Below are 18,170 nucleotides of genomic sequence, written 5' to 3' on the forward strand. Positions count from 1 at the left end.
TGGATTTCGGATTTTCTTCGAGTAATTCACCAAGTACTTTTTTCTTAAACTTTCGCATTGCAGTTCGCATTGATTTCTTGGTTATTGAGCGTTGAGCAGCGTAACTTTCTTTAGCTTCAAGTTCCTTCGATTTATTACGAGACGTGATGGACTTTCTGTACAAGTTGTATAGTTTTCTCTGTTTCCTAAGTTCTCTTCTGACATCGTTATTGTACCAGCGAGGTTCCTTATTATCACATTTCAGTTTTTGCGGAATATGTTCGTTGATTCCTTGGCGCAGAATTTCTAAGAAACGTGTCCATATTACATCTGTGCTTTGGTCCTTTGATGTAACAACGAATTTTTTGTAGGAGTCATTAAGCATCTCGCCAAATTTAGTGAAGTTACATTTATCGAATAGGTAAATATTGCGTTTTGGTTTTACGGCTGACACCACATCAACTTTTAACGTCGCAAAGATTACTCTGTGGTCGCTTATACCGTCAATAATATCGACTTGTTTTATCAACTTAGGATGGCTTACTGCTAAAAGGTCTAATAGCTTGTTTCCTCTCGTAGGTTTGTCAACTACTTGGGCGAGAGAGTGATTTGCAAGTATGTTGAGTAATACCTCGCTGATTTCTTTATTCCTTGAATTCGGTTTTACAGTGTAAGTATCCCAGTTTATGGATGGAAGATTAAAATCTCCCCCGATTACTATTACACCTTTACTGTCTCTTTGAGTAAATGCGGATATTTGATTTTCTAGAAGGTACATAATATCGACTTCGGAGTTCGGCGGTCTATAAAAAGAGCAAACATGAATACTCCTTTTGTTTCGTTGTTTAATTGTACACCATACGCTTTCAATTTCGTTGTCAATTATTTCGTGGGCGGCGCTTTGTAAATGGGATTTAACTGCAATAAAAACTCCGCCACCTGTTCTATTGCGTCGATCGCATCTGTAAATTTTATATTCTGGAGGAAAAACTTCGCTGTCGCTTATATCTTCCGTAAGCCAGCTCTCTGTCCCCATGACCACGTCTGCGTCCTGAAAAATATGCTCGATTTCGGCGCGCTTGTTTTTTACACTACGGCAATTAACTACAACAAGGTTAATGTCATATTTTGTAGTTAGAGTTTCGGTTGGTTCTTTTCTAGGCTTTTGTATACTCAGCGGGAGAATTTTATTGGCAGTACTAATAATATTTGATATTTTTTCTTTCTCTGGAGCCCGCGTTTTGGGAATTCTGACGCTATTGTCCGGCGTTAACGCTTCTAAGCTTACTTTCTTGTAAATTTCGCATTGCGGATTTCCTCGGAGGCTACGTTCAATTAAATCTTTGATAACCCCGCTAGATGACCTACCCTCTAGTCTAAAAAATACCTACAGTGCTCAAAAATCCTACGAGCCACCCGTTCCGACGCCTCTTTGGAATAATGCACCCCAGACGAATTGAGGGGAGCCCGGCACGATCTAAGCACCGGCCGAAGATCCACAAACTCTGCTCCGATGCTCCGATACATGAAGGGTATTGGGGATTTGCCATCTGCCGATTGTATTAGCCAAGAATACTCACTGATTATAGGGAAAAAGAAGCAGGAAGAGCTTAAATATTGTGGTATTGGTCTAAATTAGTACAATGAAACTGAAAACAAATTTCAGTACTATTTGGTCAATTTTTGCTCTAGTCTTCCTCACAAAGACAATCAAGTGGAGTGTTTACGGTGCACCTTTTCTTGCTCGCTTTATAATATTAATGCTTGAACCATTGATTTGTACCTTGAGCCATTTCCTTCATTTGGTTTTATCAGAAATTTTGTACTTTTGAAATTGTATTTAATGTTATGTAAAATGCAAATGCATAAGCAACCGTGAAATGTGCACAAAAAATAATAAAACACCTGGAAATGTGCAAAAATTTGAGCATAATAATAATACTGCCAAGATTTTATATATCACCGAGATCACATAGTTGTAAGCAATAAAACCATTTTCACGGATCTCTGCCCATAGGTGGTTTAGAAGGGTCAGGGTAGATCAAGGTCCTTCTCACTTCTAACTCGGGTGTCTTGACTTTATGAAAGGAAACTGGAGCATATTTAGGCTTAGGTGTTGCTTAGTTTTCTTTTCATTTTTTAAGTGAAAAGCATCTTATGTTACTTTCGCTTCTTTGTAGCTTTACTTCAGTTGGTGATCAAGTCAGAAATGTGTTTTGCTCTCCTCTATGATGTAGCTGAGATTTTTATTTAGTTTGCTGTTTCTGTTGTTTAACTTTTAACCTTGTTGATAATGTATTTATGATAACACTCTTCTTTAAAAATGGAGGAAATCATAGATTAAATAATAGGACCCTTCTAACTTTTAGAGAAATTTATATGCAATAGCTAATGCATGAACCATTTCTTTTAAACAGAGTTAGGACTGTTGTCTGCATAGATAATCACCCATCATAAATACCAGTGGCACAGCAAGGAGGGGGGGGATAAATAGCAAACCCCCCAGAGCTCAGGAAATTGTTAAAGCTAAATCCATTTTACCTAATTGGATTAATATTACTTACAGAATAGTGTAAATATTAATAAAATATCCCTCCGAAAGCCATAAAACTCACCATTTTGAATGGTTTATCTTGAAATTTTTCCTTCAGTAGTGCCCCCACTTCTTCCGCTTACCATGGCGGGTATTCCAGACACCCCAGTATTAGTTGTGCCTAAACCCCTCCCCCCCCCCCCCCAGCCTTAATTCCTAGCTGAACCCCTGTTTAGCGTGATAACATGGTCCATTCTCCTTTCAATTTGCTCACACAGATTGAACATCATTTCAAAGGAGCAGAAATATCAAAGGAATACATATGTATATGTTTTAGTAGTTAACAAACTGTGTTGTTACAAAGTAATGTTTAATGAGAGGATGATAATACTTCATGGTGTTGGTGAAATTGTATTTTTGTCAATTGAATTGCAGGTTGGTGCTCGTGGAATATCCTCTCTTCCTAGTGACCATGTCGCTGCCAACATTTTGGACATGGCTGCCATTGAGAGCACCGCTGTACTTTGCACAAGCTGTAAAACCAAGGAGAAAGCAGTTGCCCGTTGTTCAGATTGTGCCCATTTTCTTTGTCCCAATTGTAACTCTGCTCATCAGGTTGGTGAATCCCTTTTATTAATGATAATCAGTTATTATTTTTAATCGTGTAATTAATTTTTTAGTACTTTTCAATGGTTATTGTGCAGTCCAGTGCATTTATGGTGATGCTCTACATGTTTGGTGCTAATGGTGAAAACTTGAGTTTCTTATTATTAGATCCACAAATATTGTGCCCGATTAGTTAAGTGATGTTTTATAATTTATTCTATTTCATGAAAATAATTTATTCATCATGCGTAAGCCAGTAAATAAATTACCATGCTTAAGGAGAAAGCCATTTTAAGTTTCGAAATAATAACGAAAGGCGACCAAAAACTTCAACTGAAAGCATTTCTAATTAATAATCCTTATTTAAGCCAACTGCTACCTACTAGCAGCATGCATCGTAGCGATGCTCATAGCATTGCACCAAGGTGGCCTCACACAGGCTTTTCCCAGCATTCATAATTAGCTGTCGCGTTTTCGCGCACTTGAAAATTTTCATTTTTCATTTAATTGCGAAAAATAGATATTGTCATTTAAAAATCTAAAAGAGTGAAATACGTACTCCAGGAGTAATAATCTTTCGATTTAAAAAAATAACAGGAAACCATCCTATTAATCCTGCAACAGTCATATTCTGTATTTTCTGGTTGATGCCATTATATTTCATGAAAATAATTTATTCATCATTAATAAGATGATTAAATTATTTTCATTGTCGACATATTACTAGGGGTTAATTCATTTCAATTATGTCTATGCCTCATCCAATTGTTTAAGACACATTAATGTTCATTTATCTCCTAATTCTGATACAATTACCATCAAATTTCCTCATTATCTTTTCCTTTTTACATCAAGCTGAGCATTTAGAGTAGAAAATTCATAATGGAACGGAAAAATGAGAATATGTTGGAGCATGCATTGTTGTATTGCCTGGTCCAGAAATTATCATACTTGATTCGATACTCGACTCGAGATCAAAAAGTGCTACTCGCACATCCCTATGAATCGTGGATGCCAATCCTCAATCGGGCTTGAGCTAATGGTCAACTTTGATGGATTGAGAAAGGCCTGAGAGGAATGTTGGAATGAAAGGAGGTAGAATAATAAAAGGGTGGTTCATCTTTATCTAGATTACTCTGTACCTAAACATTTTGAGATTAGCTTCTTTAAATCCTCCCTTTCCTACTTGAGACTAGTTGGGTATGCTTACAACTATGTTGTGGTTCAATAATAAAATTAAATCTGTGAATGGTGTGTGATGAGTCTCTCTCTCAGCCTTAACAGGAAGCCTTATGGCTGTTGCTCCCTAAAATAATGGAATGAAGTATTGTTTAATGCATGGATTACTAATGAGACACAAGAAATAATGTTTGGGTCTAATTATATAAATGCTGCTTTCTAGTTCGTATTTATAACTCCCCAAAGCATTTTCTGCATAAAGGCTGTCTCAATTTTGTTATAAATTTATCAGGTTTTGAAGTCATAACAATTGTAACAATAGTAATTAGCAAAGTTTAGTTAATTATGATGATTAGGGATTTACCATTGGGGTGCATTGTTATGTCATTGTTAGTTGAGTGTTCACTTCTTGATTGCCAACATTTTGCAAGATATACCAGATAAATTATTGCATGCTTTTTCTTCAAATCATCATGTATGAGTTACAATCCTTTGAAGTTAACTGAAAGTTGGACATTTTCTCTCTCAAGCAACTCATTACCATAAGATGTGAAAGTAAACATAGTTGTAATTATACGTTATGCTTAATTTCTTTGTTAAAGCAGCATGTTTTATTTTGTTGACAGCAAATTTTTTTATCTTCAGTTGTATTTTTAATATTTTTCTTTTCAGTTCATGCGCTGCTTCGAGAATCATCAAGTGGTTGCATTTGAAGAACTCAAAAAATCTGGTGAAGCTGTTCCAATTCACAAACCAATATTCTGTGTCACTCATCCCTCAGAGAATGTGCAGTACTACTGTGAGCCTTGCCAGGTATGGTCAATGACAAGATATAGTTTTCACTCTCAGCAGGCTTCCCACTCAACCGTGAAAACCTTAAAACCGTGAATTTAGTCTTCCATGAAAAAAAACCTGGAAATAGCCGTGAATTTCATCATGAAACCTTAGAAATCTCTCAAACTTGATTGTAGATCTTCGATAAATTAAAAGAAAAATCAATGTTTCGATCATGTTTGAAGGCCGAGTCACGTGCAGATACTGTCCACGCATTTTTCTGCACACGCGTAATCGAAGCGCAATTATTAATTGGTCCGTGTGCCATGATAGCACATTGACCTTAAGCCTGCATTTGGAAGACATTAACCCTGGCAAAAAATCAGCCACTTATTCACTTCCCTGCCACCTTACTCTTTCCATTTTCCCACTCACACCCTTTTAGCCGGACCTGAATTTTGCTAACTATAGGTGACGTCATAAGAGATAGTCATCACTTTCAATCGCTGCGTTTGCATTCAAGGCATCTGTTGCCCTTGTTACATTTTTAGTTAACGTGCGGCTGATGATTGTTACGTGATCAATATTTCTGCCTGAAATGCCGTCTACCAACCGTGAATTTGAAGACATTTATACCGTGAAAACCTGGAAAAAAACAATGAATGTTATAATGTAGTTAGAGTGGGAACCCTGTCTCAGTGGAGTAAAATTATTTTTAATCTCAGAGGATGTTAGATGTCAGAAGATGACAGGAGCAAAAACAAAATTCTTGAGCGCGGTGAAGTTTTAGACCATGTTCATAAATAAAATTAAGTAATTTAATATAATGCTATTGTCTTGAAGCAAAACATTTTCCATGAGTTAACGTGATAATTAGTGATGGGTCGATTCCAAAATTTTATCGATTCCGATCCCGATTCCGATTCTGACATTTCGATTCCGATTCTACCGATACCGATTCCATCGATTCTGATGCCATAGGCTCCAAGAAAAATATCACTTATTTCCAGGCAACAAGAAAACTACTTTTTAAAATATTACTCTGTGAAAGAGTCAGTTGACAAAAGAATCTTTCATATCATTACTATGTAATTAAAATATAATAGCTAAATTTCAAAGCAGAACATACCTGAAAAGTGGTGTTACATGATAGGTATTACTTTAGAATATTGGCACTCATAATATGTCGACAAAATATATATATGTATATCCAAACTACAAGGGAGAGCCCTGAGTACAGGAATTTTCATAGCTGTAATAAAGATTACACACTACATATATGAATCATGTAATATTTGGCTCTTTCAAATTCTCAAGCAGAAAATCCAATTATTCTACATGCTCAGCCAGCAGGTTTTGACATCTCCATGTTACAGTATTACTGCCTGCAGAAAATTGCCTTTTGCTACACATGTGTGTTATTGGGAAAGTACTTTCCCACCAAAATTGCAAGATTTTGGAGACTTTGGAATTTTTATTAAAAATTACATCAACGATTTTTTGGATCTTAAATCTTCATGGAATTCAAGTGGACGAAGCGAACAACTATAGAACTAAACTTTAGTTTTGTAGAGCCAAAAAATATGCTATACTTCTCACGTCATTCAATCAACCTTAATATCTCTTGCTTTTTTAAGTTCAAGAAAGAAACTAAACGCTACAAATGAATATTACATCGGACGGACGCAGTAATAAAAAAGGCTAAAAGAGCCTTGTGGTGTGAAAACTCCCCCTACCGCGCGACTCTCCTCGGCGAGGGTGGAAAGGGAAAAAGGGTATCGCTTGTTGCCTTTCACGGAAACAGTTCATTTTTCTCTCTCCTAAGCATGCTGACTTAATCTCTTCACTTTACTTCAATACCCGAGGCATATTTCTTACGCGCGGGATGGTTCCGAAAAATATCCAATCCTTAGTATTTTCACTCGAGTAATGCGCTAAATGGTCTAGTCGATCTATACATAATCCTTTTTAACATCCTCAGTTTAGGTTTTTAAGTCAATGAAGACGATTATCCATGCTTTAAATGACGATTTTCAGGACTAATGTATTAAAAAACTTGAAAAATCGGCCTCATTTACCGAGCCTCAGAGGTCCGCGGCGTGTAGGTCAGCCTTGACGCGCGATTGAAAAATCGCTCTTATTTCCTTCGTCGCAAACTTTTTTTTCAAGATTTCTACTTAGTATTCTTTAGAAATCTCTACTTTACATTGTGGTTCAAATTTTCCGAGTTATATTTTTCGTAAACGAAAGATAATGTCTACTTAATGTCAAATTTCACGTGAAAAACGGGTCGGCCATTTTGCGCTGTAAAACCAGACAGATGAGAGCCAAAATCTTCAAAAGTCATTGAAAGTATAGGCAAAGCACCAGATCAAATGAATATTGCGTTTTTTATTCCACAAAACTCATACCAACGCAAAACCACTAGGATAAATTCAGAGATTTTTTGAGGAAAAGCGATATCTCGTGTGGCATTGAAAAATTGGTCATGTTTGGGCCTCTGTATCTCACTAAAGGTTCGCAATTATGTAAAATGGCATATAAATCAATATTTGGTAATGATTTATGAGTATTTACGCTGAGTTTCCAGTCTCTATCCCCAAAAAGGTCATTTTGGACTTCATTCCAGCTTTTTCCGATTTCGGACTAGTGTGCGCCAGGTAGGAAGACGATCGGCCGCCGCGGCTGGCGTAAAGGTATTCGGCGCCCACGTCGACAACAACAATAGTGAATTCGGCAGGCTGAAACTACCAGGCCAAGGCATTAGAATGACTTATCGGCTTTAAAAACTGCATTATTACATGAGTTTCATGATAGCGCTTCCTGTCGGCAGATTGCTGGACCTACTAGCCTCGAAAGCTCTGTAACCTTAACTACTCGACTCGACATCCGTAATGCTACTCGAAACGCTCGAGTCGAGTACCAACTACTCGATCGACTTGAATTTTCGAGTACTCGCACATCCCAAGAAGATATGTGTTTTGTTATTACGATTACGTGGCGCGAAAATTCAAATGACTATTGGAAATGCGGTCGTATATTTTGTTGTTTGAAGTACTGCTGGAATCGGAATCGATTTTTCGTCTTGGCAAGTACTCGTTTTCGATTCCGGTTTTTGGCCGAGAATCGAGGAATCGAACCGACCCATCACTAGTGATAATCTTCATAGATAATGTCCTGTGTAAGTACACAATAAATTTTCTGAATGCAGCTGTCAATTAGGGAAGCATTAACATCTGAGTTTTCATTCGTTTCACTTTGGAACGGCCAAATACTTCGTCCACATTTTGATTGAATTGTCAAGTTAACCGAAGACAAGTGTTAGCATGACACAAATTTCTTTTTTTAAATAGCAGTCTAATCTTTTTATCACAAACGTATTAGGATCACAAACATTTTATTGCAAGGTTTTTGCTGTAGAGAGGGTGACCATTTCTAAGCAAAGAATGGAGAATAGGGTAGTGTACTTCATCAAAGAAAACGAAATGCGTTGATTGTGATTCGTTACCCACCATTAGTGTATTCATAATATACAAATTATTTGGTTATAGAAATCCAAGTTTAGACGAATGGCAACGGTCAATTTTAACATCATTTGAAAAAGGCCAGATTGGGCCATGCGATTCCATTCCACGTGATGTCATAGGGACCTAGTTTCTATACGAGTAGATCGGAGTTTTACATCGTCTGAGATTACCAATTCACATGAGGCACAGAGCTCAGGGAAACATCTCTTAATAATCACACATTATAAATACCTAAGTTCGGAAAGTTTCCTTCGTTTGATAGGGGAATAATAATCCTTATTTAAGCCAAGCGCTACCTGCTAGCAGCCGTCGTCGTATCAGCGCTCAAGCCTCGCCCCAAGGTCACCTCACACGCCGACAGCTGGAACCAGAAATATGTCACACGGACTTTTCCCATCATTCCTACTTAGCCGTCGCATTTTCGCGTGCTTGAAAATTTTCACTTTTCGTTAAATTGTGAAAAATAGATATAGTCATTCGAAAATCTAAGAGCGTAAAATGTGCACTTCAGGAGTAATAATCTTTCGATTTAGGCAACAAAAAAATAATAGGAAACCACCCTATGATGGGAGGTAATGAATGCATTGTGTATTTGTTCATTTTTAGGTGTTGATGTGCAAGGAGTGCGTTGTGGAGCACAGTGGGTCTTCCCACGACTGGGAGAGGGCTAGCGAAGTAGAAGGTCGCCTGCGAGAGGAGCTGGTCTCCTTGATGGCGCAGAGCAAGGCACAGGTGGGGCTGTGCGAGGAGGCGTCAACACTGCTAGAGAATGCCCTCGGAGAACTCCAGTTGCAGCATGACAATGCTCGTGCATTCATCCAAGAAACTTTTCAGGTATTCTTTTTCAGAATGAAATTAATTTTTTTTTGTCTGTAGAATTCCATGCCTTCCAATGTAATTTTAATCCACGCTTGTGTCCATTCATGTTCTCAGAGCTATAAGGCCATTTTGGAGAAATGCAGGGATAAAGTTTTGAATGATTTGGAGTCTCTTCACTCCAAAAGAGAGCTGAAAATAATGGATACATTTCACAAGTAAGTTATAATGTAACTATTCAAATCAGAATGGTTGGTTGAAGGTCTTTTTCACTGAGTTAATTAGTCCAGATTGTGGTGCTCACAATCTGGTTGCTTAGTTTTTGATTCATTTCTAGCCTTTTCCAATTTCCAGTTCTTTTCCCCATCTAACCTAAGATTAATATTTTTTTTAAGAACTTAATAATTCTTGTGATTAGAAACTTGTTTTCAGCACATTTTGGAAAAATTACTTTTTTATGAAGTTTTGGGACCTAGGAAATCTGTGTTTGTATGAAAATACATATGTATATGTTATTGTGACCATGGCCATCTTTTAGATGATAGAAGACAAAATAAAATTTACTGAATTCTGAGATTTTGGTGGGAGAAGACTGCCAAGACTGTTTTCAGGAATTTTCTAAGATTTAATATAATTTATTATTTTTAAATTTAATTTTATGTAAAGTATCCTTATTTATTCCAATTTTATTTTAAACATCGAGAATCTTGAAGTTGTCTCTCAAAAGTTGGGCTAATTTATTGCCTGGTTGTGATTTTTAGTGTTTGATTTTTTGGTTCTCGGTATTGGTCTGGTTCTCCCCCATTGGTTCTCAATTCTAGGTACTCGGTTCCAAGATTGAACTCTTATTATTTGAATTAATGTCAAATTTGAATGAAGTGCCACAGGAAGTGAATGAAAACAATTTCACTAAAGATGTATATTAGCAGGAAAGCTCTGTAAAAAAAGCTTAAGATTGTCCCCATAATTTTATTTGCCTAGTAAAAAAGTTAAAATAACACGTTGTTAAAGAATGCATGATCGACCAAAATTTCAAATTTCATCAGGCAGCCACTGGTTATTTCTACAGGTTTTCATTTAAAAATTGCAGACTGAACGCACCGAACTCACATTGTTATTTTGCCGTGTACCGTGGCTGCTTAGGTGTGTGGTGGCCTTCATTGCGTTTCGATGACATCATTATATAGCAACGATTACAGCATCAAAAAGTAGATTGAACATATGAAACAGTTTTAAAGATTTGCTGATAATGCTCTCTTTTAATACAGTGTTTTAAGTTATGAATGAAAATTGAAAGAATCTCAAGCAGGACAATAGCCTTGGCCTTGAATATGATGCAGAACATTTTGGCTTAGGGTGCCAAATTCAAATCATTGCCACCCTTCCAAGCCGGTTCCAAAGTAGCGACTATGCTATCGGTTTGTGATTCCAGCTCCACAGGCCAATAACTGGCATTACCAAGAACCAGATACAGGAACCGACCCATCTCTAGTTTTTGCACATCCAAAAGCCAGCATAGCAATCTGCTGGCTGTTAATGGACAATATGTGCTTAAACAAACATAAATGCCTGGTATCATTTCAATGCAGTGGGACTCAGAAAATTGCAACGGAGAATTCTTTGTAAATATCTTTTTATGTCACGTCTAATCAATTGTAACTGTTAGGACTTGGTGCATCAAACCTGTGATTAGAATAGGTAATTTATGTTTTTCGTGGTTATTGTTTGCTCACGCAAGAGCGTCGCCAGCATGGATGAGGCCAAAATATTTATGTGGCCTCTATCTTCAATGCCTAGACTGGAATTGTTGCTTTAGAATGTTCGACCCATTAATTTCAAACTTTGCTGATTAGTAAAATATATAATTTGGACTCGCATTCCAGCATTTCTCCGAATATAGTCCCCCCCCTAATTTTTAGGCTTCAGTCTCGGGAAAAGTTAAAAAAATGCGTTTATATACAGTGGAACCTTGTTAAAGCGAGTACGGGCTATAGCGAGACCCCTGCTATTACGAGAGATAGCCGATGCACCGTCAATTGATCCTATTATAAGCATGTTAAAAATTTCGTTTTTACGAGGCCCTTTTGGTGTTGGCTCTCGCCATAGCGAGGGTTTCACCGCCGGAAAAACTTACACCAAGACTCCTTAATCTCTGTAATTGCTAGCGATCTGTCAGAAATGAAGTTAATGGAGTGCTCAGTCTCAAATTTATGTGGTAAACTGTCGTTCGATAAATAAGTACAGTGGAACCTCGGTAAAGCGAGTACGGGCTATTGCGACACCCCCGCTATTACGAGAGTTCGCGGATGCACCGTCAACTGACCCTGTGATTAGCATGTAAAAGAAATCCGCTTTTACGAGGCCCCTTTGGTGTTGGCTCTCGCCATAGCGAGGGTTTCGCCACCGGAAAAACTTCTCCTTAATCTCTGTAATTGCTAGCGATCTGTTAGAAATGAAGTTAATGGAGTGCTCCGTCTCAAATTTATCTGGTAAACTATCGTTCGATAAAGAAGTAGTTAATTTTGGTGAAAATATTTTGGCCATGCCCCTTATATACTGGTTGCTATCTCCGGCTCGGGATTTTTGCGTGAGGTTCCGCTTTTACCCCTCAAACCCCTCCCCTCAAACACAACTTTGGGCGCAGTGCGAAAGCATATACCGCCGCCGACAGCGCAGTTAGTTCCATATTTCCCCTAGTGAGTGCACTGTGCCCAGAGTTGTGTTTGAGGGTCGGCGTTTGAGGGGTGAAAGCGGAATCTCTTATAGCGACCATGATTTTGGCGGGTAGGAGGCAGTCGACATCACACCCGCACGTCAGTGAGTCGCGTAAGGAGAGAGGATTTGAAAGGCAGACACCATGGCTCAAACGCGGAAAACACTTAATCTAAGTGATAAAATCAAAATAATAGATCAGTGCGAGAGTGGCGCACTGTCCAAAAGTGAAGTGGCCAGGAGAAATAATTTATCTTCCTCTTCGCTGTTCACCATTTTAAAAAACAAAGATAAGATTAGGTCTGCCGTATTGCGGGAGGGCAAACCATTGCACCAGAAGCGCTTGAGGAATGGTGACCATAAAGTGTTGGAAGACGCTTTGTTTGAATGGTTTTGCCATATTCGATCTTCAGGAACTCCCGTGAATGGGCCTATGCTTAAGGCTAAGGCGGAGTATTTTAGCGACAGATTAAGAATAGAAAACTTCAAGTGCTCGGAAGGTTGGCTGAGCAGATTTAAAGCGCGAAAGGGTATATCTCTTCATAAAATTAGTGGCGAAGCATGCGCTGTGAATCCCGAAGCCATGGAAGACTGGACTCCAATACTAGTGGAATATCTCAAGAAGTATTCCCCGCGAGATGTATATAACGCCGATGAAACTGCACTGTTTTATAATCTACTCCCTGACAAAACCCTTGCAGTAAGGGGTGATTCTTGCAAAGTTGGCAAGAGGAGCAAGGAGCGATTAACAGTTCTTCTGTGTACTAATATGGACGGATCAGATAAAAGTAAACCAATGGTTATTGGGAAGTGGGGTCGGCCTCGTTGTTTTAGAGGGATCAAGAATCTTCCATGCACATATGAGAATAATTCCAAAGCATGGATGACTTCCGGACTTTTTGCTCAGTGGCTAAGGGCGTTCGGCGCAAGAATAGGAGGTAAAAATAGGAAGGTCGTCTTATTTGTGGATAACTGCCCGGCCCACCCAAAAATCGACCTTAGGAATACAGAACTTGTTTTTTTGCCACCTAATGCAACTAGCGTACTGCAGCCACTCGACCAAGGAATAATAAAATTGTGGAAGCATCATTATAGAACTTTGCTTGTGAATTTTGTAGTCAGGCAACTGGAACTAAAAAACTTCAAAAGGATGAAGTGGAATATTTTGGATGCGATGCGTGCTGTTGTTTGTAGCTGGGATAAAATATCAGCTGATGCAATAGCCTCGTGCTTTAAACATGCTGGTTTTTCAGCTCATCAAGACGATGAAATCGAGCTTGATAATAATTTGGAGGACCCTGAAGGTTGGGAATCGATAGAAACTCATTTCGGTTCGTGTAATTATAGTAGTTTTGTAGAAGCTGATGACTCTGCCCCCACTCGTGAGGAAATGACTGACGATGCCATATTAAATACCGTGCGCAATGACGATGTACATGTTGAATCGAGCTCTGATTCAGAGGATCTGGAGGACAGTGCTGTTGCTCTTCCACCAAAATATGATGTATTAAAGGCCCTTGACGTAATCAATGACGTGTACAGGGCAAGCAGTGCCTCAGCAGACGATCTTGGTTCGTTGGCTGCTGTTGAGAAGTATGTAATGCGTGCAACGGAAAGAAAATTGAAGCAAGCAACGCTTGACTCTTTTTTAAATTAATTTTCGTTGAAATCAAATGTTTAATTACTATTTTATTTTGTGATTGAGTCTAAGTGAGTTCCCAAGCCGTGGGGGATTGAAATAACGGCATATTTATTGTCTCACACAAGTTTATTTGAATAATTTTCGTTGAAATCAAATGTTTAATTACTATTTTATTTTGTGATCGAGTCTAAGTGAGTTCCCAAGCCGTGGGGGATTGAAATAACGGCATATTTATTGTCTCACACAAGTTTATTTGAATAATATATTTTGTTTATTAATGTTGTACATTTTCTTAAGTTAATTTTATAATTTATGAGGAATTTTGCAAATTATACTTCGTTACCTATTCTAGATGCAGGTAATGTGCTGTTGGCAAGGGCGTCTGTAAAAAGTTAATGGTGCGCTTTAATTTTATTTCAAAACTTCTACATCCTTTTTAATATTTCACAGTCATGAGAGAATTGAGAATTTTAAAGTAACAAATTGATACTTATTAGATTTGTTGTCCATAGGGTTCATCAAATAAATATGCTTTTCATTTCATATATGAAATGAAAAGCATACAATATATTGTTACATATTATTTCCCATGCGTCTTATATTACCTGCTGTGTCTTGCAGCTTACTTATATATTACTGAATTGACATCTGCATATTTGCGTAATATATTTCGCGAAGAACTTTCAAGTTAATATCTTTTGTACCATAGCTAATTTTGATTGAAATCGTTCATACTGCAGTGCATGCACTCAATACATTATAGCAATAACATCGCGAGCAGAACATTCCTATTATTACTTTATTATTGTGAAACAACAGCTGTTATAATAACATTATTTTGCATGATTAGCAAATTTTTTACATCAATAATGCAGATAAATGCACTTGATAAAAGAGAAAGTTTTCCGAGGCAAGGTCATTCCGCCACCTTCTACTATTTTCGTCTGCGGAAACAAATGCGATACGATTTATCGCCTACCTTCAACGAAACGAACAGGTAACAATTACCATAACCAAACAAAAACCAATGGAAACATTGGATGAAGGATACAACCGCGATACAGCATTATCAATAATTCTTGGAATTTTCAGTAAACAAATACCGTATTAATGGATTGATCACGTAAGTGCTGTCAGTGCGAAGAAAAGTGTGGCTTGGTCAGTTGTGCATCGGAAAAATGATTGACAATGCAATGATTTTCATTCAGTACGGGGCTTATAATTTGAACGGCTAGTTTGCTTTTAAGGTAAGAATATTTAGTGATGCAAAAAATATCGCCTTCTGTCTGAATTCATGCTTCAGTTTCTCAGATAAAATTATCTTCGTCCCCAAACAAATCTTGTTCATATATAAGTGTTGACAATAGGATAAAGTTTACTTGTAATTAAGTTTGTTATTACGGTAAGGAAATAATATGATGCAATAAACATCGCCTTCCATCAGGATTTATGCATACGCTTATTGTACAGGAAATATCTCAGTCGCCACACCAACCCTGTTCGTATATAAGTGTTGACAATAGGCTCATTGGCTATTATTTGATCCACCTCCGGTAAAGCGACAATTCGCTATAGCGAGTGTTTATTGGAGCACCATGGGGTGTCGTTTTACCGAGGTTCCACTGTAGTTAATTTTGGTGAAAATATTGTGGCATTAGCATTTGCGAATGCTTGATCTTCTTTTGTTCCTCGGGCGGCAGAAAGCAGTCGTCACCATACCCGCACGTCCATGAGTTGCATGAATAGAAAGCATTTGATGGAACACACCATGGCCAAAAAAGCACCAAACACGTCTAAGCGATAAAATAAAAATAAAGGAGTAATATGAGGTATATTGGCTATTATTTGCACCACCTCCGGTAAAGCGACAATTCGCTATAGCGAGTGTTTATTGGTGCACCGTGGGGTGTCGTTTTATCGAGGTTCCACTTTATTGTCCCCCGCTTTACTTTTACCTTGGGCATTTTTGGAAAAAAAGGGGGGACTCTATTCAGACATATACGGTACTCCTTTGACCCCAACTCGCCATGAATTTCTCTCAGGCCTCATAGATCTAAATGCCACAGTAATTGTTCTGCACATCAGTTTTTGCATGCTTGCCATAAGCCATCTTTTCTTCAGTTGTGACTTAACAGTTGACATCAGGTAGTTGTAATGTGGTTGACATTATGTCAGTTTTATATGTTTAGTCTCTTCCTTGAAAAATTTATAGAAAGGACTTTTTAATTCTTGCTTTTAACCCTTAGGTTGCAGGAACTTTTTTAAACATTTTGTATTTTGGGGAGGGTCAGGGAGAGTTACGATGCAATGGCAATCCCTTCAGTGTGGAAAAGTGCTCTTGGGCTCCACCCAGGTAGCAATAAAAGTGTTGGGAAACTGAAGAAGGTAGTCGAGCAATGGTCAAACATTTAAAAACGTTTTTCCTCAGTCAGCACGTAGAACGTATAAAACATTCCTGCAGTCTAAGGGTTAATAGATAATCCTTTCATTTATCAGTGTCTGAAAGACAGATTAAAGTTGATAGATTGATATTAAGATATTTGCAATAATTTTGAATGAGCTTATTTTTCAATTGTTATTTGTTGTGCTTAGGGCTTGGCAGTATTTCAAATTTAAGTATCTTAAAATATGTATTTGAAATACATTTCTAATTTTAATATGGTGTATCAAATACACAACCTAAATATATCTTGTATTTTGTATTTCAATTGCTGATTTTTTGTATTTCCCCATTCTAAAATCAAAAATACATATGTATAATACTCTTGAAGTAGCTCTGATATCACTTCTGTTACATAAGCTTCAGAGATTTCTTTGTTTTCGTTAGAATCATTTTCCTCATGTTTGCAACAATCCATAACGTGCCAAGGCAGATTATATATATTTTTTGAGATGTTTTAGTTTCCATAGAAATTATTTTGTATTTTAAAAGGTGTATTAAATTCTATTTTGTAGTCTGTTTTTCAAATACCCAAGTCAAAGGTACATATTCTGTGTTTTGTATTTCAAATACTCCTCTTTGCCTTTATTTTGCCCAGCCCTTGTTGTGCTCAAATGATTTTAATATTATGAATGCTTCAATGATTTAAGTATTATAAAATCAGTTCAGCATTGGAGAATTGTAATGGCTGTTTACTTGATCAGTGTGGAGAAGACCATGGATAAAATTGAAGATGCATGCAAGTTTACATCAAGACTGTTGGAGCATGGAAACTCAGTGGAAATCCTATCCCTGAAAGGAGTAGTTGGTGCACAGCTGAAGAACCTAATCAACAACACACCTAAACCAGATGTAAACGTTTCTTTGGAATTTGAAACTGACATGAAGAAATTTGAAGCTGCAGCTAAGGTATGTGAGAATATTTCTAATGAATGATCAAGAAGTTTTATCAATTGGTGGCTGCATGTGGGCTTCTGGAGAATTTAAAAAATGTTTGTACAGTAGAGGATAGAGAATCTGGAATGCTTGAGACCAGATGCAATCTAAATTAATGATATTTTTCTGGAAAATAGATCAGCCACCTGGTATATAGGCAACTCCGCAACACATTTTTTTAACGTACCCTGGCATCATCTTGTTTGAAATGGAATGGATAGGATTAAAAAAAAATGCCACAAATTCTTTTCTTTAGCTCCTATGCTCAAAATAGGCGTGCACCTGCTTGTATGGTATATTGTGGGTATTGCCCACAGCCCACTGGGGTTTCTGTTGGGACAAGTTCCTCTTGTCCACCCTTCCGGCAGTAATTTTAATTCGACATAATTTTTGCTTCTAAAGGCCTGTTTACACGATACATAAACACATACGAGTTAATGTCTGTTTGCATGAATGATTTTTGTGGACTGGAACGGAACATGTACGAATGCATGAACCAAATTAGAGCAGGTTCTCTTTTCTGTGCATGAATTCGCACAAATTGTGTGGTTACACGGTGCATTTTGGCGTTCATTCTCGCATTCATACATTTAGACATTAACCCGTACGAGTTAATATACCGTGTAAACAGGCCTTAAGAGGTGAATGAAGAGATCTTAAGATGAGAATGATTTCCATGATTTTGCACGTATTAATGCATTCATTAAAGTGTGATTAGTAGTAAATGTAAGAAGAAGATCAGAGGCGAACAGGAAGACACATGATTCAAATAGTATCAATTTACGTTGGAAATAAACATAAGAAAATCTTGACAAAGTTGAAAGGAGGATAGAGTCAAGTGGTTGGATGAAGAGGGAGTGAAAAAAATAAACTAGATAAGGCTTTCTAATGATTATGGTGATTTTCAAGAGGGACGCATGTCGTTTTAACCGCTTTATCTAATCACGGAACCGATGGCTGATATTTGGTGAGTTCGACAACAATCCATATTTTCGAATTGTGTAGGTAAACTCCAACTTGGGGTTA

General features: G+C 37.6%; 1 protein-coding gene across 1 annotated transcript in view; it reads left to right on the forward strand.

Moving 5' to 3' along the window:
• LOC124163063 (B-box type zinc finger protein ncl-1-like) overlaps positions 1-18,170 on the forward strand; it is a 53,941-nt gene that overhangs the window by 10,164 nt on the left and 25,607 nt on the right. Inside the window, exons 4-8 of the mRNA XM_046539849.1 lie at positions 2,948-3,127; positions 4,970-5,110; positions 9,205-9,432; positions 9,532-9,632; positions 16,913-17,117. Of these exons, the coding sequence (XP_046395805.1) occupies positions 2,948-3,127; positions 4,970-5,110; positions 9,205-9,432; positions 9,532-9,632; positions 16,913-17,117 (855 nt within the window). The remainder of the gene's footprint in view (positions 1-2,947; positions 3,128-4,969; positions 5,111-9,204; positions 9,433-9,531; positions 9,633-16,912; positions 17,118-18,170) is intronic.

The sequence above is a fragment of the Ischnura elegans genome, chromosome 7 (assembly GCF_921293095.1).
Source record: "Ischnura elegans chromosome 7, ioIscEleg1.1, whole genome shotgun sequence".
Taxonomy (NCBI): Eukaryota; Metazoa; Arthropoda; class Insecta; order Odonata; family Coenagrionidae; genus Ischnura; species Ischnura elegans.